At 38.4% G+C, this 27,822-nt stretch overlaps 1 protein-coding gene across 1 annotated transcript; it reads left to right on the forward strand.

Annotated features, from left to right (window-relative positions):
* Positions 1 to 15,364: 15,364 nt before the first annotated feature.
* LOC131249572 (uncharacterized) lies at positions 15,365 to 17,061 on the forward strand. Its single transcript, XM_058250375.1, has 7 exons — positions 15,365 to 15,503; positions 15,575 to 15,813; positions 15,917 to 16,126; positions 16,209 to 16,301; positions 16,383 to 16,490; positions 16,576 to 16,923; positions 17,005 to 17,061. The coding sequence occupies exons 1-7, from the start codon at positions 15,365 to 15,367 to the stop codon at positions 17,059 to 17,061; spliced, it is 1,194 nt and encodes a 397-aa protein (XP_058106358.1).
* The last annotated feature ends 10,761 nt before the right edge of the window (positions 17,062 to 27,822 follow it).

The following is a 27,822-nucleotide window of genomic DNA, read 5'->3' on the forward strand; positions in this document are numbered from 1 at the left end:
TCCCAAAACCTATAACTATAGCCTAAACCTTAACCAAAAACCTATAACCTAACCTAACCTAAACCTATAACCTTCACCTAAACATAAACCTATAAGCTTAACCTAAACCTAAACCTATTCTCAAGTCCCTATCCCTAAACCTAAACCTATAACCTAAACCTATTATCAAATACCAAAACCTAAACCTTTTCCTTTAATGTATTCTCAAATGCCTAAACCTAAACCTACACCTAATCCTAATCACAACTCCCTATCCTAAACCTAAACCTAAACTTGAAAACCCAAACCTAAACCCGGTCCCGAACCCGAACCTGATTTCTTAAACCTAAACCTTGACCTATTCTCAATTCCTTAAAGCTATAACCTATAACCTAACCTAAACCTATACTTATAACCTAAACCTATCCTCAAATCCCAAAACCTATACCTATAACCTAAACCTTAACCAAAAACCTATAACCTAACCTAACCTAAACCTATAAACTTCACCTAAACCTAAACCTATAACCTTAACCTAAACCTAAACCTATAACCTAAACCTATACCCAAATCCCTATCCCTAAACCTAAACCTATAACCTAAACCTATTCTCAAATCCCAAAACCTAAACCTAAACCTTAATGTATTCTCAAATGCCTAAACCTAAACCTACACCTAATCCTAATCTCAACTCCCTAGCCTAAACCTAAACCTAAACTTGAAAACCCAAACCTAAACCCGGTCCCGAACCCGAAACCGATTTCCTAAACCTAAACCTTGACCTATTCTCAATTCCTTAAAGCTATAACCTATAACCTAACCTAAACCTAGACTTATAACCTAAACCTATCCTCAAATCCCAAAACCTATACCTATAACCTAAACCTTAACCAAAAACCTATAACCTAACCTAACCTAAACCTATAACCTAACCTAGCCTAAACCAATAACCTTCACCTAAACCTAAACCTATAACCTAAAACTATTCTCAAATCCCTAAACTTAAACCTAAACTTATAACCCAAACCTATTCTCAAATCCCTAAACCTAAACCTAAACCTTAAAAGCTTCTCAAATGCCTAAACCTAAACCTATACCTAATCCTAATCTCAACTCCCTAGCCTAAACCTAAACCTAAACTTGAAAACCCAAACCTAAACCCGGTCCCGAACCCGAACCCAATTTCCTAAACCTAAACCTTGACATATTCTCAATTCCCTAAAGCTATAACCTATAACCTAACCTAAACCTATTCTCAAATCCCAAAACCTATAATTATAACCTAAACCTTAACCAAAAACCTATAACCTAACCTAACCTAAACCTATAAACTTCACCTAAACCTATACCTATAACCTTAACCTAAACCTAAACCTATTCTCAAGTCCCTATCCCTAAACCTAAACCTATTCTCAAATCCCAAAACCTAAACCTAAACCTTAATGTATTCTCAAATGCCTAAACCTAAACCTACACCTAATCCTAATCTCAACTCCCTAGCCTAAACCCGAACCCGAACCCGATTTCCAAAACCTAAACCTTGACCTATTCTCAATTCCCCAAAGCTATAACCTATAACCTAACCTAAACTTATCCTCAAATCCCAAAACCTATAACTATAACCTAAACCTTAACCAAAAACCTATAACCTAACCTAACCTAAACCTATAAACTTCACCTAAACCTATACCTATAACCTTAACCTAAACCTAAACCTATTCTCAAGTCCCTATCCCTAAACCTAAACCTATTCTCAAATCCCAAAACCTAAACCTAAACCTTAATGTATTCTCAAATGCCTAAACCTAAACCTACACCTAATCCTAATCTCAACTCCCTAAACCTAAACCTAAACCTAAACCTTGACCTAAATTCCCAAAGCTATAACCTATAACCTAACCTAACTTGTCCCTAAACCTATAACTATAACCTAAACCTTCACCAAACTCCCTAAAGCTATAACCTATACCTATAACCTTAACCTAAACCTAAACCTATTCTCAAGTCCCTATCCCTAAACCTAAACCTATTATCAAATCCCAAAACCTAAACTTAAACCTTAATGTATTCTCATATGCCTAAACCTAAACCTATACCTATTCCTAATCTCAACTCCCTAGCCTAAACCTAAACCTAAACTTGAAAACCCAAACCTAAACCCGGTCCCGAACCCGAACCCGATTTCCTAAACCTAAATCTTGACCTATTCTCAATTCTTTAAAGCTATAACCTATAACCTAACCTAAACCTATACTTATAACCTAAACCTATCCTCAAATACCAAAACCTATAACTATAACCTAAACCTTAACCAAAAACCTATAACCTAACCTAACATAAACCTATAAACTTCACCTAAACCTAAACGTATAACCTTAACCTAAACTTAAACCTATAACATAAACCTATACCCAAATCCCTATCCCTAAACCTAAACCTATAACCTAAACCTATTCTCAAATCCCAAAACCTAAACCTAAACCTTAATGTATTCTCAAATGCCTAAACCTAAACTTGAAAAACCAAAGCCGAACCCAATTTCCTAAACCGAAACCTTGACCTATTCTCAATGCCCTAAAGCTATAACCTATAACCTAACCTAAACCTAAACCTATAAACTTAACCTAAACCTAAACCTATAACCTTAACCTTAACATATAACCTTAACCTAAACCTATAACTATAACCCAAACCTATTCTCCAATCCCTAAACCTAAACCTAAACCTATAACCTAAACCTATTCTCAAATCCCAAAACCTATAACCTAAACCTTAATGTATTCTCAAATGCCTAAACCTAAACCTACAATCCTAATCTCAACTCCCTAGCCTAAACCTAAACCTAAACTTGAAAACCCAAACCTAAACCCGGTCCCGAACCCGAACCCGATTTCCTAAACCTAAACCTTGACCTATTTTCAATTCCCTAAAGCTATAACCTATAACCTAAACCTAAACCTAACCTAAACCCTATAACTATAGCCTAAACCTTAACCAAAAACCTATAACCTAACCTAACCTAACCTAAACCTATAACCTTCACCTAAACATAAACCTATAAGCTTAACCTAAACCTAAACCTATAACCTAAACCTATTATCATATACCAAAACCTAAACCTTTTCCTTTAATGTATTCTCAAATGCCTAAACCTAAACCTACACCTAATCCTAATCTCAACTCCCTAGCCTAAACCTAAACCTAAACTTGAAAAACCAAACCTAAACTCGGTCTCGAACCCGAACCGAATTTCCTAAACCTAAACCTTGACATACGCTCAATTCCCTAAAGCTATAACCAATAACCTAACCTAAACCCATAACTATAACCCAAACCTATTCTCAAATCCCTAAACCTAAACCTAAACCTACACCAAATCCTAATATCAAGTCCCTAGCCTAAACTTAAACCTAAACTTGAAAACCCAAACCTAAACCCGGTCCCGAACCCGAACCCGATTTCCTAAACCTAAACCTTGACCTATTCTCAATTCCCTAAAGCTATAACCTATAACCTAACCTAAACCTATCCTCAAATCCCAAAACCTACAACTATAGCCTAAACCTTAACCAAAAACCTATAACCTAACCTAACCTAACCTAAACCTATAACCTTCACCTAAACATAAACCTATAAGCTTAACCTAAACCTAAACCTATAACCTAAACCTATTCTCAAGTCCCTATCCCTAAACCTAAACCTATAACCTAAACCTATTATCATATACCAAAACCTAAACCTTTTCCTTTAATGTATTCTCAAATGCCTAAACCTAAACCTACACCTAATCCTAATCTCAACTCCCTAGCCTAAACCTAAACCTGAACAAGAATACCAAAACCTAAACCTTGACCTATTCTCAATTCCCCAAAGCTATAACCTATAACCTAACCTAAACCTATCCTCAAATCCCAAAACCTATAACTATAACCTAAACCTTAACCAAAAACCTATAACCTAACCTAACCTAAACCTATAACCTTCACCTAAACCTAAACCTATAAGCTTAACCTAAACATAAACCTATAACCTAAACTTATTCTCAAGTCCCTATCCCTAAACCTAAACCTATTATCAAATCCCAAAACCTAAACCTAAACCTTAATGTATTCTCATATGCCTAAACCTAAACCTATACCTATTCCTAATCTCAACTCCCTAGCCTAAACCTAAACCTAAACTTGAAAACCCAAACCTAAACCCGGTCCGAACCCGAACCCGATGTCCTACACCTAAATCTTGACCTATTCTCAATTCTTTAAAGCTATAACCTATAACCTAACCTAAACCTATACTTATAACCTAAACCTATCCTCAAATCCCAAAACCTATAACTATAACCTAAACCTTAACCAAAAACCTATAACCTAACCTAACATAAACCTATAAACTTCACCTAAACCTAAACGTATAACCTTAACCTAAACTTAAACCTATAACCTAAACCTATACCCAAATCCCTATCCCTAAACCTAAACCTATAACCTAAACCTATTCTCAAATCCCAAAACCTAAACCTAAACCTTAATGTATTCTCAAATGCCTAAACCTAAACTTGAAAACCCAAACCTAAACCCGGTCCCGAACCCGAACCCGATTTCCTAAACCAAAACCTTGACCTATTCTCAATTCCCTAAAGCTATAACCTATAACCTAACCTAAACCTAAACCTATAACCTTAACCTTAACATATAACCTTAACCTAAACTTAAACCTATAACTATAACCCAAACCTATTCTCCAATCCCTAAACCTAAACCTAAACCTATAACCTAAACCTATTCTCAAATCCCAAAACCTTTAACCTAAACCTTAATGTATTCTCAAATGCCTAAACCTAAACCTACAATCCTAATCTCAACTCCCTTGCCTAAACCTAAACCTAAACTTGAAAACCCAAACCTAAACCCGGTCCCGAACCCGAACCCAATTTCCTAAACCTAAACCTTGACCTATTCTCAATTCCCTAAAGCTATAACCTATAACCTAACCTAAACCTATTCTCAAATCCCAAAACCTATAACCTAAACCTTAATCTATTCTCAAATGCCTAAACCTAAACCTACAATCCTAATCTCAACTCCCTAGCCTAAACCTAAACCTAAACTTGAAAACCCAAACCTAAACCCGGTCCCGAACCCGAACCCAATTTTCTAAACCTAAACCTTGACCTATTCTCAATTCCCTAAAGCTATAACCTATAACCTAACCTAAACCTATTCTCAAATCCCAAAACCTATAACTATAACCTAAACCTAAACCTATAACCTATAGCCTAACCTAAACCTAAACCTATAAACTTAACCTAAACCTAAACCTAAACCTATAACCTTAACTTTAACATATAACCTTAACCTAAACCTATAACTATAACCTAAACCTAAACCTTAACCTGTAACTTAAACCTAGACTTATAACCTTAACCTAAACCTATTCTCAAATCCTAAAACCTATACTTATAGCCGAAACCTAAACCTAAACCTTAACCTTAACCTATAACCTATGCTTACAGCCTTAACCTAAACCTATTCTCAAATCCCAAAACCTATACCTATAACCCAAACCTAAACCCAATCTCAAACCCGAACCCGATTTCCTAAACCATTCCCTAAACCTATAACCTAAACCTAAAACAAAACCTATAACCTAAGCCTAGACTCATAACCTTAACTAAACCTATTCTCATAATCTATAACCTATACTTATAACCCAAACCTAAACCCGATCCCGAACCCGAACCCGATTTCCTAAAACTAAACCTTAACCTATAACCGAAACTTATACCTATAGCCTAAACCTAAACCATAAACTATAACCTAAACCTAGACTCATAACCTTAACCTAAACCTATTCTCAAATCCCAATACCTATACCTATAACCCAAACCTTAACCCGAACCCGATTTTCTAAACCTAAACCTTAATGTATAACCTAAACCTATACCTATAACCTAAACCTAAACCTTAACCTATAACCTAAACCTATACCTATAACCTAAACCTAAACCTTAACCTATAACCTAAACTTAGACTTATAACCTTAACCTAAACCTATTCTCAAATCCCAAAACCTATACTTATAGCCAAAACCTAAACCTTAACCTTAACTTATAACCTATATTTACAACCTTAACATAAACCTATTCTCAAATCCCAAAACCTATGCCTATAACCCAAACCTAAACGTGATCCTGAACCCGATTTCCTAAACCTAAACCTTAACGTATAACCTAAACCTATACCTATAACCTAAACCTATACCTTAACCTATAACCTAAACCTAGACTTATAACCTTAACCTAAACCTATTCTCAAATCCCAAAACCGATACTTATAGCCGAAAACTAATCCTTAACCTTAACCTATAACATATACTTACAACCTTAACCTAAACCTATTCTCAAATTCCAAAACCTATGCCTATAACCTAAACCTAAACACGATCCCGAACCCAAACTTGATTTCCTAAACCTTAACCTTAACCTATAACCTATACCTATACTTATAGCCTAAACCTAAACCTTAACCTATAACTTAAACCTAGACTCGTAACCTTAACCTAAACTTATTCTCAAATCCCAAAACCTATACCTATAACCCAAACCTAAACCTGATCCCGATCCCGAACCCGAACCCGAACCCGATTTCCTAAACCTAAACTTTAACCTATAACCTATAACCTAAACCTAGACTTATAACCTTAACTTAAACCTATTCTCAAATCCCAAAACTTATACTTATAGCCGAAACCTAAACCTTAACCTTAACCTATAACTTATACTTACAACCTTAACCTAAACCTATTCTCAAATCCCAAAACCTAAACTTAAAACCTAAATGTATTCTCAAATCCCTAAACCTAAACCTACACCTAATCCTAATCTCAACTCCCTAACCTAAACATAAACCTAAACTTGAAAACCCAAACCTAAACCCGGCCCCGAACCCAAACCCGATTTCCTAAACCTAAACCTTGACCTATTCTCATTTCCCTAAAGCTATAACCTATAACCTAACCTAAACCTATAACTATAACCCAAACCTATTCTCAAATCCCTAAACCTAAACCTAAACCTATAACCCATACCTATTCTCAAATCCCTAAACCTAACCTTAACCTAATCCTAATCTCAACTCCCTACCCTAAACCTAAACCTAAACTTGAAAACCCAAACCTAAACCCGGTCCCGAACCCGAACCCGATTTCCTAAACCTAAACCTTGACCTATTCTCAATTCCCTAAAGCTATAACCTATAACCTAACATAAACCTATCCTCAAATCCCAAAACCTATAACTATAACCTAAACCTTAAACAAAAACCTATAACCTAACCTAGCCTAAACCAATAACCTTCACCTAAACCTAAACTTATAACCTAAAACTATTCTCAAATCTCTAAACTTAAACCTAAACGTGTAACCCAAACCTATTCTGAAATCCCTAAACCTATACCTAAACCTTAAAAGCTTCTCAAATGCCTAAACCTAAACCTACACCTAATCCTAATCTCAACTCCCTAGCCTAAACCTAAACCTAAACTTGAAAACCCAAACCTAAACCCAGTCCCGAACCCGAACCCGATTTCCTAAACCGAAACCTTGACCTATTCTCATTTCCCTAAAGCTATAACCTATAACCTAACCTAAACCTATAACCATAACCCAAACCTATTCTCAAATCCCTAAACCTAAACCTAAACCTATAACCTATACCTATTCTCAAATCCCTAAACCTAAACCTACACCTAATCCTAATCTCAACTCCCTACCCTAAACCTAAACCTAAACTTGAAAACCCAAACCTAAACACGGTCCCGAACCCGAACCCGATTTCCTAAACCTAAACCTTGACCTATTCTCAATTCCCTAAAGCTATAACCTATAACCTAACCTAAACCTATCCTCAAATCCCAAAACCTATAACTATAACCTAAACCTTAACCAAAAACCTATAACCTAACCTAGCCTAAACCAATAACCTTCACCTAAACCTAAACCTATAAGCTTAACCTAAACTTAAACCTATAACCTAAAACTATTCTCAAATCCCTAAACTTGAACCTAAACTTATAACCCAAACCTATTCTCAAATCCCTAAACCTAAACCTAAACCTTAAAAGCTTCTCAAATGCCTAAACCTAAACCTACACCTAATCCTAATCTCAACTCCTTGGCCTAAACCTAAACCTAAACTTGAAAACCCAAACCTAAACCCAGTCCCGAACCTGAACCCGATTTCCTAAACCGAAACCTTGACCTATTCTCATTTCCCTAAAGCTATAACCTATAACCTAACCTAAAGCTATCCTCAAATCCCAAAACCTATAACTATAACCTAAACCTTAACCAAAAACCTATAACCTAACTTAGCCTAAACCAATAACCTTCACCTAAACCTAAACCTATAAGCTTAACCTAAACCTAAACCTATAACCTAAAACTATTCTCAAATCCCTAAACTTAAACCTAAACTTATAACCCAAACCTATTCTCAAATCCCTAATCCTAAACCTAAACCTTAAAAGCTTCTCAAATGCCTAAACCTAAACTTACACCTAATCCTAATATCAACTCCCTAGCCTAAACCTAAACCTAAACTTGAAAACCCAAACCTAAACCCGGTCCCGAACCCGAACCCGATTTCCTAAACCGAAACCTTGACCTATTCTCATTTCCCTAAACCTATAACCTATAACCTAACCTAAACCTATAACCATAACCCAAACCTATTTTCAAATCCCTAAACCTAAACCAAAACCTATAACCTATGCCTATTCTCAAATCCCTAAACCTAAACCTACACCTAATCCTAATCTCAACTCCCTACCCTAAACCTAAACCTAAACTTGAAAACTCAAACCTAAACCCGGTCCCGAACCTGAACCCGATTTCCTAAACCTAAACCTTGACCTATTCTCAATTCCCTAAAGCTATAACCTATAACCTAACCTAAACCTATCCTCAAATCTCAAAACCTATAACTATAACCTAAACCTTAACCAAAAACCTATAACCTAACCTAGCCTAAACCAATAACCTTCACCTAAACCTAAACCTATAACCTAAAACTATTCTCAAATCCCTAAACTTAAACCTAAACTTATAACCCAAACCTATTCTGAAATCCCTAAACCTATACCTAAACCTTAAAAGCTTCTCAAATGCCAAAGCCTAAACCTACACGTAATCCTAATCTCAACTCCCTAGCCTAAACCTAAACCTAAACTTGAAAACCCAAACCTAAACCCGGTCCCAAACCCGAACCAAATTTCCTAAACCAAAACCTTGACCTATTCTCAATGCCCTAAAGCTATAACCTATAACCTAACCTAAACTTATACTTATAACCTAAACCTATTCTCAAATCCTAAAACTTATAACTATAACCTAAACCTTAACCAAAAACCTATAACATAGCCTAAACCTAAACCTATAAACTTAACCTAACATAAACCTATAACCTTAACCTTAACATATAACCTAACCTAAACCTATACTTATAACCTAAACCTATTCTCAAATCCCAAAACCTATAACTACAACCTAAACCTATACCTATAACCTTAACCTAAACCTAAACCTATAACCTAAACCTATTCTCAAATCCCTAAACCTAAACCTAAACCTATAACATAAACCTATTCTCAAATCCCTAAACCTAAACCTAAACCTATAACATAAACCTATTCTCAAATCCCTTAACCTAAACCTAAACCTAAATCTTAATGTATTCTCAAATACTAAACCTAAACCTAAACCTATAACCTATAACCTAAACTTGAAAACCCAAACCTAAACCCGGTCCCGAACCCGAACCCGATTTCCTAAACCTAAACCTTGACCTATTCTCAATTCCCTAAAGCTATAACCTATAACCTAACCTAAACCTATCCTCAAATCCCAAAACCTATAACTATAACCTAAACCTTAACCAAAAACCTATAACCTAACCTAGCCTAAACCAATAACCTTCACCTAAACCTAAACCTATAACCTAAAACTATTCTCAAATCCCTAAACTTAAACCTAAACTTATAACCCAAACCTATTCTGAAATCCCTAAACCTATACCTAAACCTTAAAAGCTTCTCAAATGCCAAAGCCTAAACCTACACGTAATCCTAATCTCAACTCCCTAGCCTAAACCTAAACCTAAACCTAAACTTGAAAACCCAAACCTAAACCCGGTCCCGAACCCGAACCAAATTTCCTAAACCAAAACCTTGACCTATTCTCAATGCCCTAAAGCTATAACCTATAACCTAACCTAAACTTATACTTATAACCTAAACCTATTCTCAAATCCTAAAACTTATAACTATAACCTAAACCTTAACCAAAAACCTATAACATAGCCTAAACCTAAACCTATAAACTTAACCTAACATAAACCTATAACCTTAACCTTAACATATAACCTAACCTAAACCTATACTTATAACCTAAACCTATTCTCAAATCCCAAAACCTATAACTACAACCTAAACCTATACCTATAACCTTAACCTAAACCTAAACCTATAACCTAAACCTAAACCTATAACATAAACCTATTCTCAAATCCCTAAACCTAAACCTAAACCTATAACATAAACCTATTCTCAAATCCCTAAACCTAACCTAAACCTAAACATTAATGTATTCTCAAATACTAAACCTAAACCTAAACCTATAACCTATAACCTATAACCTATAACCTAAACTTAAATCCCTATACCTAAACCTACACCTAATCCTAATCTCAACTCCAATTCCCTAAACTTAAACCTAAACTTATACCTAGTCTCTATTCCCTAAACCTAAACACATAACCTAGCCTAATCTTAAAGCTATTTTCGTAAACTGACTTTAGTCATTTCATTGTAACATGGATAAGAGTTGGATGCGAGCTAAAAACAGGTTTGGCCCAGAGTATAAGCAAGGGGTTCAAGAGTTCATGGAATTTGTGCGAAATCGGGCAGATTCAAGGAATAAGATTAGGTGTCCATGTCGAAAATGCAAGAACATGATATATAAGACTTTAGACAAAGTAGAGGATGATTTGTTCATAGTTGGGATTGATCAGGGTTACACTTGGTGGATCTATCATGGTGAAGATATGACTCATAGAGTTGAGCCCTCCAAAGTCCTTGTTGACCCAATTGTGCCGGATGACGAGGATGAAGACGTTGACGAAATGCAAGATATTATAAGGGATGTGTTCAGGGGAACAACTGCGGATACTGATTTTGCAGCGACAAGCAGTAGCCAAGATATTCCTCCAATGGGTGATGTCGAATCAGAAAAGTTTAGTAGGTTGTTGAGGGAGGCAGAACGTCCACTTTATCCGGGGTGTCAAAACTTCTCCAAGTTGAATTTTCTTACAAAGTTACTTCATTTGAAGACAATAAATCGTTGGAGTAACAAATCGTTTGACATGTTGCTTGAGTTGTTGAAAGAAGTGGTACCGGACGGTGGGACATTGCCAAAGTCTCATTACGAGGCAAAAACATTGATGCGAGACTTGGGCCTTGGTTATAAACTCATACATGCATGTATAAATGATTGTTTATTATATTGGAAAAAGCACGATAAGGCTGAAGAGTGTCAAGAATGTGGAGAGTCTAGGTGGAAGAATGACAGAGCCGGGGGTAAGAAAATCCCGCGAAAGGTGTTAAGGTACTTCCCATTGAAACCCAGATTGCAAAGACTGTTTATGTCTCGTAAGACAGCTAAAGATATGAGGTGGCATAAGGAGAAACGCATTCATGATGATAGTACACTGAGGCACCTTGCGGACGCTGAAGCCTGGCAAAATTTTGACAAGCAACATGGCTGGTTTGCAGAAGATTCTCGCAATGTTCGACTAGGCCTTGCAAGTGATGGTTTTAATCCATTTGGTAATATGAGTAGCTCGTACAGTATGTGGCCAGTGGTACTTATGCCCTACAATTTACCTCCTTGGTTGTGTATGAAGGAGTCATTTTTCATGATGTCATTGCTTATTCCTAGACCCAGGTCACCTGGGAATGACATTGATGTGTATTTACGACCATTAGTAGACGAGTTAAACGAGTTGTGGAGTCAAGGTGTACAAACGTATGATACATTTGCAGGACAGACATTTCGATTGTATGCAGCGGTCTTGTGGACAATAAATGACTTTCCCGCATATGAAAATTTGTCTGGGTGGTGCACGAAGGGCAAGTTGGCTTGTCCTACATGTGGTATTGAGACTTGTTCATTGTCACTGAAGCATGGTAGGAAAATATGTTATATGGGCCATCGTCGCTTCCTTCCGAGCGATCATAGTTGGCGTAGGAAGACGATGATCTTTGATGGCAAACAAGATCATAGGCCACCTCCGAAAGAGCTATCTGGAGAAGACGTGATGCAACAACTGAGTAACATTTCACCGGTTAGATTTGGTAAGACATCGCACTTGAAGAAGAGGAAACGTACAGTATTGGGCTATAATTGGAGAAAGAAGAGCATCTTTTTTGAGTTGCCCTATTGGAGTGATCTGAAATTGCGACACAACTTGGATGTCATGCATATTGAGAAAAATATATGTGACAATGTCATTGGAACATTGATGAACATAGAGAAGAAAACAAAAGACAGTTTTAAGACTCGATTGGATCTACAAGAAATGGGTTTAAGGAAAGAGTTGCACTTGCAACCACATGAAAATTCATATACTATACCAGCAGCCTGTTACACGTTGACAAAACTAGAGAGAAAGCGTTTATGTGATTAGTTGAGATCGGTGAAGTTTCCTGATGGGTATGTGTCAAACATATCTCGGCGCATAAACGTTACGGACTGTAAGGTAACAGGAATGAAAAGTCATGATTGTCACGTCCTTCTGCAACGCCTACTGCCGGTTGCGATTCGTGGATTCTTGAGCAAGGATATCAGTGCGGTACTGATTGAGTTGGGAATATTCTTTAAGGATTTGTGTTCGAGATCGTTGAATGTAGATGTTATTAAACAACTGGAGAGGGACATTGCTGTAATCCTTTGCAAACTTGAAAGAATATTTCCACCTGCATTTTTCGATGTCATGGTATACCTAGCGATTCACTTACAGCACGAGGCGAAGGTTGCAGGCCCAGTACAATATCGTTGGATGTATCCAATTGAAAGGTAGTACCAATATCTTAAAATTTTTATTCATTCAATAAACTACATATCCATGTTTTCATATGTATAACATAGTGGTTTTGTGTATAGATACATTCACACACTGAAACAATTTGTGAGGAATAAGGCACGACCGGAGGGGTCGATAGCTGAAGCGTACATTGATAATGAGTGCCTTACATTTTGCTCCATGTATCTTCGTGGCATAGAGACTAGATTCAACCGAGAAGATCGGAATGCCGATGAAGGGCAGGAGCATGAACAAGGACCCATATCTGTATTTGCACATAACGTTCGTCCTTTAGGATCCCCGACGTTTCAGGATATGGACCTTAGGGATCTAGCAAAGGCGCGGTGGTATGTGTTGCATAATTGTAAAGAAATAGAGTCGTACTTGGAGTAAGTCTTCTCTCGATTATTATTTTCTCTACATACGATGATCTTAATGTTTCTTGCTGATGACGTGCCATTTATATGTAGCGAACACATAGACGAGATGAAGTCCAAATTTCCCACAAATTATGATCGAATGCATCAAGATCATTTTCCAGAATGGTTCGCCAACCGTGTAAGATTTCACATTATATTTCACCACACTTAGTATTTTCGTTGTATTGCACATTATTTCAACTTATGAAAATCCCTAAACAATTATATTCTGTACATGATAATAGATGAAGATGTTGCGCACAAGCAACTCTGCGGATGCATCTGATGCGTTATACTCACTGGCATGTGGCCCTGATAGACGTGTATCTAGATATACAGGTTGTATTGTAAATGGGATTCGATTCCACACCGAAGAACGTGAGAAGTACAGGACCATACAAAATAGTGGGGTGGTTGTGAAGGGAACAAATGAGGAGGATGAAATTGAGTTTTATGGCATTTTGACAGATATTATCGAGCTGAGTTATTGTATGAGAAAGCGGGTGTACTTATTTAGATGTGATTGGTGGGACATTGGAAATAAGAAGTTGGGAATACAGACTGACAACTACTTTACGAGCGTAAATTTATCTCGGAAGTGGTTTAAGGACGACCCATTTGTCCTCGCCAGCCAAGCCGAACAAGTATTTTATCTCGCTGATACCAAGTTAGGCGGCTCTTGACACGTGGTGCAGAAAATAAAGCCTAGGAACGTATTTGACGTTCCCATACCAGAAGTTGAAGATAGCGAGGACAGGAGAAATGACACGTTTATGGTTGAAGAAGCATATCAAGAAGACATGACATCTAGGGATACAGGGACTGATTCAAGTGTTGATATTAATGTGGTGCAATTAGATAGAGATGATGTGCCACCTGATCATGTTGATGCCTCAATAATACGTGATATTGTTACAGATGATAGCGGTTTCATTGATGACGATGTTACGGACAATGAGGATGAAATACTGATCAGTGATAGTGATGGTGAAGAAATAGCTCTAAGCGATAGTGATACAGATGACGATTATTAAATGTACACATGATTTCATGTCATTTTTCAATTCGAATAATTTATGTATTCCATGTATACGTGAAAATTACAAGTTATGAGTAATTCTTTTTATTGACTTGTTTATAATCTACATTTGCAGTTGAGTCAATTTCTGATCATGTCCTCCTTAAACCGGAGCGTAGCAGAATCACGCAACATACTTCATCAGCTGTTGCAGATGGATGTTTCGGTCTTATCTTCTTCTAGTAGGGCCATAGAGATACCCGGTCTGGTCGATGAGTGTAGAGTGAAATATATCGATGATGACTCAGAGGAAAGATTATGCTATCTCAAAGAAATTCCAGAGCTGATGGAGATATATAACCGCGGGAAACGAGATATGGAAGATGCGATTCTGTCACTTGCACATCTGAATGGAGTCCCAAGAGACCAGATATCTCCTATTGTGACTGGCATGTTGGCTATAAATATGTCGAGTGCTTCGCACGAAATGACATATGCTTCTGAAGTATACGATAGCTTACGCAGGGAGTACTTCAGATAGTTTACCTCAAAGTTGTTTTGTATTACAGTGAAATATGTGTATTTAATATAGAATGACAATGTATAATGGCTCCAATGATTATAAATTAAAGTTTACAGTTTTATTATATTCTGCTTGCATTGTAGTGTAATGGTCTAATCATATTTTAATCATCTCTCTAAGCATAAACACATGCATTGTACCATCAACACTACTTGTATAATGTTTTAGTATATTCCACTTGTATTGACATTGTTTAAATTTATAAGTTCGTAGCTCGCACATATTCAGTGATGGCACCAGGTGGGAGAGTACGTCGTTCGCGCACAGTATCTACCCCTTCTACTCGTGAAGTGACGGAGCCAGCATCGCCGTCACATGTTGCATTGCAGGCGTCTGATCCCTCGGTCCCGCATACACCGGGCACTGCATGTAAGTCTAGGCGTATATTTCTTTTAATGATTTCTGTTTATGTTTAAACTTACATATTTCTTTTGCAACAGCGTCGTCGACCAGCCGACGAGGACGTGGACCCACGCGTGGGTTGATTTTACAGCGACTTACGCGTGAGGGTAGGGTGACGGTAGAGTTCCCACAGGACTGCATTAGACCTGTTGGGAACAATGCCATGTTGTTTACGTCGGAGGTCGGTGTCTTATGCCGATCTCTGATCCCCCCCACCACTCCCCGTTGGGGGGACGTGACAGATGATGTGCGGCAGCTCATCCGTCAGCGCCTTCAGGTAAATTTTATTAAATTAAAATTTATTTTATAAAAGTTTATTTACAGTTAAGTTATTTTTTAAATAAGTTTATTATCTTAATCTATTATTTACAAAACTGCAGGATAAATTTGACTTGGATTTGAGTGTTCCGCACATCTCTCATGCCGTCGACGACATGATGAAGGAGCGGTTCAAGGATTACCGTAGTAAGTTACACCGGCAATACAAGCGGTGCATGAGCCACGAGGAGGCCGTACAGTCCGCACCGCTGCACGTGACCGATGGGGACTGGCGGATACTCTGCGATAGGTTTTCGTCTGATTCTTTTCAGGTAATATTTACATATTTATGATATCTTAACGTAATAATTAAATTCGTAATTAATAACAATGTATTACGAATAATGTGTTCAGAAGAGGAGCAAAATAAATTCTGACAATAGAGGAAAGTTAGAAGTGAACCACGTAGCTGGTTCAAAGTCATTTGTACGACTTCGTCACGACATGGTAAGAAAGTACAGGTAATTATTATGTTTATATATTCTTTCATGCATTTATATTAAGTCTATTGTCTTTTCGATTGCGCAGCGAGATTCCGTCACTGGCCAGGAGCCCGGACCAGTAGACTTCTACAAAGGGACTCACTGTCGGCAGTCGACAGGATCTTGGGTACATCCTAGAGCCAGCGAGATTTGGGTAAAGATCCTTACATTGTAAAATTTATTTGCATTAAATTATAATAATGTCATTTATTATGAAAATTCATATGTTTTCATTACAGGAGGAGATGAACACCTTACGCAGTCAGCCCACTCCCGATGGTACTCAGCGGAGTGAGCCAGAGATCCTGAGTCAGGTGCTTGGCATCCGTTCTGGATATGTGCGTGGGTTTGGCCATGGTGCCAAGCTCATGGCACCCGCTAAAGCTGCCTCCAGCCGATCCATCGTCGTTGGCGACAGCGCCGTACGCCGAGCTGATACTGCAGAGAGAGAGGTTCAGCAGTTACGGGTCGTCGTCGATGACATCAAAGATCAGCTGGACAGACAGAGGGAGGAGCAGGAGAGGAGGATAGAGGAGCAGCTGGCAAGGCAGAGGGAGGAGCAGGAGAGGAGGATGGAAGATCAGCTAGCGAGGCAGAGGGAGGAGCAAGAGAAGAGGATGGAGGAGATGCGGGTGGAGCATGAGCGACGGATGATGGAGATGTTTCAGGTTATCGCTGTACGCTTATCCACTGATGCCCCAGCGCCTCCGCCTTCATCTGTGTGATTTTTTTATATATTTGTTTATTATGTTAAGTTTTGAATGAATGTGGTGCGGATTAGATTGTTTGTGTTTGGATGAATGTAGTTTATGTTTGGGTTTGAATTAATTTAATTAGATGGATGTGAATGTGAATATGATGAAATATATGTATAATAGGTGTATATCAGGATGAATATGATGAAATATATTGTTAACAGGTGTATATCAGGAATTTTGAGCGCAATTTTAAGAGGTATATTAAAAAAAAAGACTTTTAGCAACGAAAAATTTCGTAGCTAAAAGTATTGTAATTTTTAGCAGCGAAAATATTCGCTGCTAAAAAGGCTTGTAAAGTTTTTTAGCGACGAAAATATTCGTCGTAAAAAACGGAAATACTTTTAGCAGCGAAAATTTTCGCTGCTAAAAGTCTTGTACAGTTTTTTTTTGCAACGAAAATTAGCGTCGCCAGAAAGGAACGAATTTTTAGCAGCGACAACTTTCGCTGCTAAAAGTCTTGTACAGTTTTTTTTGCAACGAAAATTATCGTCGCTAGAAAGGAACGAATTTTTAGCAGCAAAAAGTTTCGCTGCTAAAAGTCTTGTACAGTTTTTTTTACAACGAAAATATTCGTTGCTAGAAAGGAACGAATTGTTAGCAGCGAAAATTTTCGCTGCTAAAAAGTTTTGTATAGTTTCTTTGCGACGAAAACATTCGTTGTTAAAATAGAAATACTTTTTAGCAGCGAAAATTTTCGCTGCTAAAAGTCTTGTACAGTATTTTAGCAGCGAAAATTTTCGCTGCTAAAAGGCTTGGATAATTTTTTTGCGACGAAAATGTTCGCCGCTAAAAACAGAAACTTTTGGCAGCGAAAAATTTCGCTGCTAAAAATTCTTGCGCAGTTCGCTGCTAAAAATTTTTCATAGTTTTTTGGCGACGAAAAGTTTCGCTGCTAAAAGTAGCGAATTTTTAGCAGCGAAAATTTTCGCTGCTAAAAGTCTCGTACATAGATTTTTAGCAACGAAAATTTTCGTCGCTAAAAGTCTTTCTTTAGCAACGATTTCATTTTTTTCGCCGTTAAATTGCATGCACGTCGGTCTTGTAGCGACGAAGTTGGCGACGAAAATTTTCGTCGCTAAATGGTTTTAGCTACGAAAATCTGACTTTTAGCGACGAAAATTTTCATCGCTAAAAGTGGTATTTCTTGTAGTGAGTCTTGCTGAAAAAACACAATCATGGGACTATTACCCAAAGTCGAACACCACATCTAGGCCGACTCAATTAAAGGAGAAAGGTGGATTATATCTCTTGAAAGAAGAGGATGATCTCAAGTGTAAAGTGACTACGCTCATAAGGAAAGTTGAGGCCATAGAAGGAAAGAATGATAAGGTTAATGAAATTGTTTGCGGCATCTGTGATTGCAACATTCATACAACTGAAAATTGTCCTACAATACCCGCCTTTCGAGGAGTGTTGAATGAACAAGCCAGTGCCATAAACAACTATCAAAGACCTTTTACTGGACTTAACTCCAATACGTACAATCCTGGTTGGAAAAATCATCCAAACTTTAGTTGGAGGAATAGACAAATGGCTACTCCTCAAGGTTTCTTCAATCAAAATCCAAATCAAGTGAAACCTCAAGAGGAACCGGTTCAAAATTCCATACAAGAGCTAGCTCAGGCAATGCGGGGAATTACAGATTTTATGCAAAAGATAGATTCTCATATGACGGTTATAGAAAAGGGGATACTTCCTGCACAACCTCTCCCCAATCCTAAACCGCAGTACGAGATTAATGATCCCAACTCTTCAAATCAGATGGGGCACACTAAATCCATCACCACTCTTAGGAGTGGGAAGATCATTGATAAAACTCTTCCAGTTAGACCCGAAAAACCTCAAGAACCAGAAGAGGACAACAATGATGGAGCTAGTGATGCCCCACAAAAATTAGAACCGGAACTTCTAGAGAAGCCAGTTGCTCCATTCCCCCAACGGTTGGTTTCACCAAAACCTCTCTCTAACTCTCAAGATATCCTAGTCGTATTGAAACAAGTGAAAGTCAACATTCCTCTACTTGATGTCGTAAAATAGATACCTTCATATGCCAAATTCTTGAAAGACTTATGCACGACCAAACGACGGCAGAGTATTCAAAAGAAGATCTTCTTGACCGAAAAAGTGAGTGCCATCCTAAAGCAAGACGTGCCACAGAAATTCAAAGATCCCGGTAGCCCAACTATATCATGTGTAATCGGGGACCATCGAATTGATCATGCACTTCTTGACTTAGGAGTGAGCGTCAATCTGATTCCTTACGCGGTATACAAACAGTTAGGTTTGGGTGAATTAAAACCCACCCTAACCACACTACAACTTGCTGATCACTCTGTTCGTGTACCAAGAGGGATAATTGAGGATGTGTTAGTCTAAGTTGATAGATTTTACTACCCTGTAGATTTTATCATCCTGGACACCGAACCCATCAATAACATAAGCACTCAGATCCCCGTCATTCTTGGCCGCCCATTCCTTGCCACTTCAAATGCAATTATCAATTGCAGGAATGGTATCATGACTGTCTTTTGAGAATATGACATTGGAGTCAAACATCTTTTTCAATAACGGCAGAAACTTAGAAGAGGATGACGATTTCCATGACATTAACATGATTGATTCTTTCGTGGAAGATACGACACCTCTAACCTTATCCTCCGACCATCTAGAGACGTGCCTGGCCCACTCCCATGATTTTGATGATGATATGATTAGGGAGACGTGCGCCTTGCTTGATACTGCACCGGTACTTGAAGTTAACCGGTGGAGGCCACAATTTGAAGAATTGCCACAAACCGATGTAGTGCCTCTACCGTCTAACCTCAAGTCGCTGAAGCTTGACCTAAAACCTTTGCCCTCTGATTTGAAATATGCCTATTTAGGTCAAGATGAGACATACCCGGTGGTGATCTCTGCCCATCTGGAGAAAGAACAGGAGAGTATGCTCATATCTACTCTCATTGAGCATAAAGGAGCCCTGGGATGGATGATAGCGGACCTCAAGAGAATCAATCCCACGATTTGTACTCACCACATATATCTTGAGGATAATGCAAAAATCGCTCGGCAACCACAATGTAGATTAAATCCAAACATGAAGGAAGTGGTTAAGGCCGAGGTTCTTAAACTATTGGACGTGGGTATCATATACCCTATATCTGATAGTCAATGGGTGAGTCCAACTCAAGTGGTCCTTAAGAAGTCCAGAATCACCATCGTAGCCAATGCTAATAATGAACTCGTGCCAACTAGAGTCACTACTGGTTGGAGAATGTGCATTGACTACAGGAAGTTGAATACCGTCACAAGGAAAGACCACTTTCCTTTACCATTTATTGATCAGATCCTGGAAAGGTTAGCTGGCCACTCCTATTACAGTTTCCTTGATGGGTATTCGGGCTACAACCAGATAGAAATAGCCCTTGAAGACTAGGAAAAGACCACATTTACATGTCCCTACGGCACCTTTGCCTACCGAAGGATGCCATTCAGACTATGTAATGCCCCTGCCACCTTTCAACGATGTATGCTTAGTATCTTTTTTGATATGGTGGGGCAATATCTAGAGGTCTTCATGGACGATTTCTCTATTTACGGTCCATCTTTCAGCAAGTACTTGAAAAGTCTTAAATGTGTTCTGAAAAGATGTGAAGAAAAGAACTTGGTACTTAATTGGGAGAAGTGTCATTTCATGGTTCAGAAGGGAATTATCCTTGGGCATATCATCTCGTCCAAGGGAATCGAGGTAGATAAGGCAAAAATTAATCTTATCTCTAACCTACCTCCACCCAAGAACATCAGAGACGTGCGATCCTTCTTAGGACACGTAGGATTTTACAGGCGATTCATAAAGGACTTTAGTCTCCTCTCTCGTCCTTTATGTAATCTTCTTCAAAAGGATGCTCCGTACGAGTGGACTGAGCAATGCCAGGAAGCTTTCACCAAGCTTAAGGGCATGTTAACCACTGCACCTATCATGCAGTCACCTGACTGGAGCCTTCCTTTTGAGCTTATATGTGATGCTTCTGATTATGCTCTTGGGGCGGTCCTAGGCCAGAGAAAAGATAAGAGGCCCTACGTCATTCATTATGCAAGTAGAACTTTAAATTCTGCCCAGGTGAACTACTCAACTACGGAAAAGGAACTCTTAGCTGTAATGTTCGCCTTGGACAAATTTAGGTCCTACTTGATCGGATCCAAGATTATTATCTACACAGATCATGCGGCACTTAAGTATATTCTTTCTAAGAATGATTCTAAGCTCCATTTGATATGATGGATCCTTCTACTCCAAGAATTCGATTTGAAAATTAAAGATAAAAAGGGAGTAGAAAACGTTGTGGCCGATCACCTTTCTCGCCTTAATACCTCTGATTCCCTTGAGATGACCCATATCAACGACATGTTCCCTGATGAACAACTGTTCAGAGTCTCCCATTCACCTTGGTTCACTGATATTGCTAATTATCTTGCTACAGGTGTCATACCGACACAGTGGACTGCGCAAGATAAGAAGAAATTTTTCACCGAGGTGCGCAACTTTTTCTGGGATGATCCTTATTTATTTAAATATTACCCAGACCAAATTCTAAGGAGATGTGTACCAGACGATGAGCATCAGAGCGTCATCTCCTTCTGTCACTCACAGGCCTGTGGTGATCACTTTTCTGCTAAAAAGACCATGGCCAAGATTCTGCAATGTGGCTTTTACTGGCCCACTATGTTTAGGGACACTTATGAGTTTTGCAAAGCTTATAAGCGTTGTCAGAAATTGGGAGCATTGTCCCATTGAATATGACGCCTTTGAATCCCATCCTTATCATTGAAGTATTTGATTGCTGGGGCATCGATTTCATGGGACCATTCCCCCAATCGTTTGAAAATCTGTATATTTTGCTCGCCATGGATTATGTCACTAAATGGGTCGAAGTGATTCCGTGTCGAACTAATGATCATCGCACGGTCATCAAATTCCTAAACAAAAACATCCTTTCTTGATTTGGAACGCCTCGAGCCATCATTAGTGATGGGGGCTCACACTTTTGTAATAAACTATTTGAGAGCTTAATGAAGAAATACGGTATCTCTCACAAGGTGAGCACCCCGTACCACCCACAGACAAGTGGGCAAGCTGAGATTTCTAATAAGAAAATTAAACATATTTTGGAGAAAATGGTTAACCCTGATTGTAAGGATTGGTCAATCTGATTGACCGATGCCTTATGGGCATACCGTACTGCCTTTAAAACCCCTATTGGAATGTCTCCCTTTAGACTTGTCTATGGGAAAGCTTATCACTTGCCTGTGGAGCTGGAACATAAAGCGTACTGGGCGATCAAAAATCTTAATTTCAATCTGGACAACGCTGGCTCGCTACGCAAACTTCAATTGAATGAACTTGAAGAAAACCAGAATGATGCGTATGATAATTCGAGAATTTACAAGGACAAGATGAAAGCATTTCATGACCAACACATTTTGCGAAAATCATTTACGCTTGGTCAGAAGGTCCTTTTGTACAATTCTCGATTACATCTCTTTCCAGGTAAGCTTCGATCTCGTTGGACCGGCCCTTATATTGTTGTTACTGTTTTTCCTCATGGGGCCATTGAGATAGGAGATCCCGATAATGGCAAGGAGTTTAAAGTCAATGGCCATCGATTGAAACCATTTGTCGAGAAATTTGATTCAGAGGACATGTCCATGCCCTTGACTGCTCCTGTTTACCAGGATTGATCTCCTAGTCTGATGGAGGTATAGGTAGGTTTATCACTTTCATAGGACTAGGGTAGTTGCTTTATTTGTCTGGCTGAAGACGGTAAACTTAGCACTCCTGGGAGGCAACCCAGCTCTTCATTTCATTTCGTTTTTATCATTAGTTAGTTCAATGTTTGTGGGTAACATTACTGCAAACCCTCACGAGACTACAACTTGTCCACTACGAGCAACCTAGCAGTTTAAAGGCTTGTTGCATACACTAAATGCAATCGAGAGCACCTACGAAAGTGGTATATGTAGGATTTTATTTTTGTTATTTTTGTGTTGCCTTCTCTCGTGCTGACCGACTCCCATGCTGCGATCTCTTGGAAAATGTCTCTCGATTCAGCATCCAGGTACTATCTTCCCATCACTTCATATTTACTTTTCGTTGTCCCAACTGCATTGCACGCTCATATCTTTTACATTGAGGACAATGTAGATTTTAGGTTGGGGGTGGGAGATTAGGTGACCTAATCAGCATTTTCTTGGTCTTGAACAAAAATTGTGAAATTTTTTGAATTTTTTTAGAATTTCGTATGAATTCGAAGCGATTTTGACGGTTATCTTGGAATTAGAATTACAAGATAAGTGATTTTGGAATTTATGACTCTTGGATTCAACTATTTGTTACATTTCACAATTAAGTTATAACTATTAATCCATGATTAGAAGTTTTAAACATTGATTGAATCATAATTTTACATGTCACATCTCGCTTACACATTAAGGTTTCATTCGATATTGAAGGATTAATTTGGCGATCACTAAGCTTGAAAGGAACTAACCTGAGAAATTGAAAGGATTAGGGAATGGTCTACACCATAGGTTTGCTCCCTATAGGTGTAGATTTAATTCCCTATGAATGATATGAGAAAAAGTTGGGTGTACAGTCTTTACATAGGTTTGCTCCCTATAGGTGAGGATTCAATTCCCCTTCTTGGCATTACTTTTAATGAAAAAAATAATAATAAAATAAAATATTAAAAGAATAAAAAGATAATGTGTAAGCCAAGTTGGGTTATCGTGAATTCTCTTATTGGTTACTAATAATAACCTTAAATAGAGAAGTGAATCTCAATGTTGATAAGTCGATATTAGACTATACATCCATGGAATTCAATGTTTGGAATTGTTCTAATTAAGGGATTAATATTTGAACTTGATTATGAAGTTTACTGTGAGCTTGATTTCAGGAGAAAGTAATGCCAACAATCATGAATCGTAGACTTCTAATTCTAGATTATTTTCAAAAATCACTCGAGTTTATAAAATATGTTCTGCAATTTCCAACTTATCTTCCGCATACTTTGCTCGGGACTAGCAAAATGCTGGTTGGGGGTTGTGTTGAGGGTCAAATATTGCATATTAGACCCCAGTTATTACTTGGATCTACAAGCATAATTCCGTTTAATGGCTGATTTAATTATGTTTGTGATGCAGGGCGTATTTACGAGCCTGGACTGGGAAACGGTACTAAAAGCATGGATTTAACACTCCTGAATCACCAAGGCAAGGGACGGACCCCAGGAGACCAAGATCGATGGAATTACACGTCAGGGATCTGCGAAAATCGAGAAACTGAAGCTCAAGCGGCCTGAAAGCAGCCAGAATGCAAGATCACTGGGTTTCCATCATCTGTTCGGCTTAAAACTTTATTCATGGCTCGAGGACCAAAAAATAACCGTACACGTCAAATTTCAGCCATTGGATCCCTCTGGAAGTGGCCCAACGCTCAGATCAGCCCATAAACCATTGATTTTGGGCCCACCTGAGATCTGGATATGCTTAAAATTTGGTCTCAACCCATTATCTGAGGAGACAAGACGGATGAACGGAGCGGATTTCCTGGATCCATCATCATGGACTCCAAACGAGTTGGACGTGCATATAGTGCACATGCACGTGAGCTGCACCGGACCAGCCGGTCTGGTCAACCCGACTCTGACCCGTCTTCTTCTTCCGCAGTAACAGCGGACGGATGCTGTCCATCCATTTTTCAACAGTGGGCCCCACTCGCTCTCCAGATGTTAAATCCGGATCGATCATTCACTCCAGAGTATAGGCGTAACCATCGCCTAGGAGGCGGAATTCCAGAAGACAATGGAGAGATGATTTCAGCTGTCCAAACGTAAGATGAACGGTGGAAGAAAAACATCTGTGGACCACGCCAAAACTTGACAAAAACCAGCCCATTCTGATCGAAAAATCGAGAGGAATCTGATGAACGGGGTGGATTTCATCAGAAACATCGTCACGGGTCCCACCGAACACGTCAACGCGTCCGCGTAAGCCTTACGCACGTCTGGGAAAATCAGAAGTTGCGGGAAGTTGCGGGCCACCGTCCGTGAACGGATCAGCGATCCAAACCGTCCATTTGATCATACAAGGGGTGCTTACACTCACCACGCTGGCAGATTTCAAAGGGGGGAAGACTCCTCCTCTCAAAATGAGTCTAAACGCAATCAGCTAAGCGTTTCCTGGCGCATAAGTAGAGTTCCGCGAGGAATCTGCCGTGAATGATTTTGCAATCCAGCCAGGCCTCTCCTGCACGGCCCCTGGCACCTATAAAGAGAGAGAAGAAAGAGGGAGAGGGGGATCGATCAACCGGGATCCAAATCTTAGAAGAGTGGAGCTGTGAGCAGGGAAGAAAAAGAGAAGATTTTGGCTGCTGGACGTGAGGCTGGAGGAAGTGATATCTGTTCTTCTCTTTCCTTCTTGTTCTTTTCTATTTCTTTTTCTATTTATTTACTTTGTCTAAAGGGTTCTAGCATGATCATGCTAGGCTAAACCTCTTAGCTAGGGCTAAGAGGTGAAGCTTGTAGTGAGATGGAAGACTCTATTTTTATGCCTTGATTTAACTATTAAATTTATGAATTAAATTTGATTTTAATTGATTATCGAACGAATATTTTTTAGCCTTTAATGGTCTGTTGTGACTGAAATTACAATGGGTCTGCAATGGCTTTGAATATTTCCTTCCTCCTTCTATGTTTATGAAGTCAGGAAGCCCTGTTGTTCACCATTGTTCCATGGGCATGGTCGGATGACAGTACCCTTCCTGATCTTCATACATTATTGGTTGGTTGGTAATTAGTTTAATTCTGTTGTTTACTTTGTCTCCTGGGCATGGTTTGGTGATGGAATCCATTCTAATTCATATACCTTTCATCTCTTGAAAGCTATATCAAAGGAAGTCCAGTTGATTTCCAAGATTTTTGAAGCACGCATAATATCTCCCTGATCTCTACAAGTGGATCCTCTGAATCCCTAGTTTCCTTCCTTTGAATTCCTTAAGTTATTCCACAAATTATTCCTTAAATTCTATTTGGTTTAGATCACATCTTAGTCTAGTTCTAGTTCTACTTGGTTTCAGATAACATACAGGTATCAGTCCCTTGGGATTCGACCTCGGTCTTACCAAGTTTATTACTACATCACAACCCTATACTTAGGGAGTGAACACCTAAACCTATAAACTAAACCTAAACCTTAACCTAAACCTAAACCTATAACCTTAACCTAAACCAAAACCTATAAACTAAACCTTAACCCATAACCTATAACCTATAACCTAAACTTATAACCGATAACCTAACCTTAACCTAAACCTAAAACCTAAACCTAAACTTATAACCTAAAACCTAAATGTATTCTTAAATCCCTAAACCTAAACTTACACCTAATCCTAATCTCAACTCCCTAACCTAAACCTAAACCTAAACTTGAAAACCCAAACTTAAACCCGATCCCGATCCCGATCGTGAACCTGATTTCCTAAACCTAAACCTTAACCTATTCTCAATTCCCTAAAGCTATAACCTATAACCTACACCTAAACTGATAACCTTAACCTAAACCTAAAACGTAAATGTATTCTCAAATCCTTAAACCTAAACCTACACCTAATCCTAATCTCAACTCCTTAACCTAAACCAAAACTTGAAAACCCAAACTAAACCTGATCTCAAACCCGAACCCGATTTCCTAAACCTAAACCTTAACCTATTGTCAATTCCCTAAAGCTTTAACCTATAACCTATAACCTATTACCTAAACCTAAACCTTAACATAAACCTAAACCTATAACCTTAACCTAAACCAAAACCTATAACCTAAACCTTAACCTATAACATATAACCTAAACTTAAAACCTACAACCTAACCTTAACCTAAACCTAAAACTTAAACCTAAACCTATAACCTAAAACCTAAACCTAAACCTAAAACCTAAATGTATTCTTAAATCCCTAAACCTAAACCTACACCTAATCTTAATCTTAACTCCCTAACCTAAACCTAAACCTAAACTTGAAAACCCAAACCTAAACCCGATCCCGAACCCGAACCCAATTTCCTAAACCTAAACCTTAACCTATTCTCAATTCCCTAAACCTATAGCTTATAACCTAAACCTAAACCTTAACCTAAACCTAAACCTAAACCTATAACCTATAACCTAAACCTAAACCTACACCTAATCCTAATCCCAACTCCCTAACCTAAACCTAAACCTAAACTTGAAAACCCAAACCTAAACCCGATCCCGAACCCGAACCCGATTTCCTAAACCTAAACTGTAACCTATTCTCAATTCCTTAAACCTATAGCTAATAACCTAAACCGAAACTTAAACCTATACCTTAATCTAAACTTAAACCTAAACCTATAACCTAAAACCTAAACCTAAACCTAAAACCTAAATGTATTCTCAAATCCCTAAACCTAAACCTACACCTAATCCTAATCTCAACTCCCTAACCTAAACCTAAACCTAAACTTGAAAACCCAAACCTAAACCCGATCCTGATCCCGAACCCGAACCCGATTTCCTAAGCCTAAACCTTAACCTAGTCTCAATTCCCTAAAGCTATAACCTATAACCTATAACCTAAACTTAACCTAAACCTATAACCTTAACCTAAACCTAAAACCTAAACCTAAACCTAAACCTAAACCTATAACCTTAAC

This window comes from Magnolia sinica, chromosome 6, assembly GCF_029962835.1.
Source record: "Magnolia sinica isolate HGM2019 chromosome 6, MsV1, whole genome shotgun sequence".
NCBI lineage: Eukaryota > Viridiplantae > Streptophyta > Magnoliopsida > Magnoliales > Magnoliaceae > Magnolia > Magnolia sinica.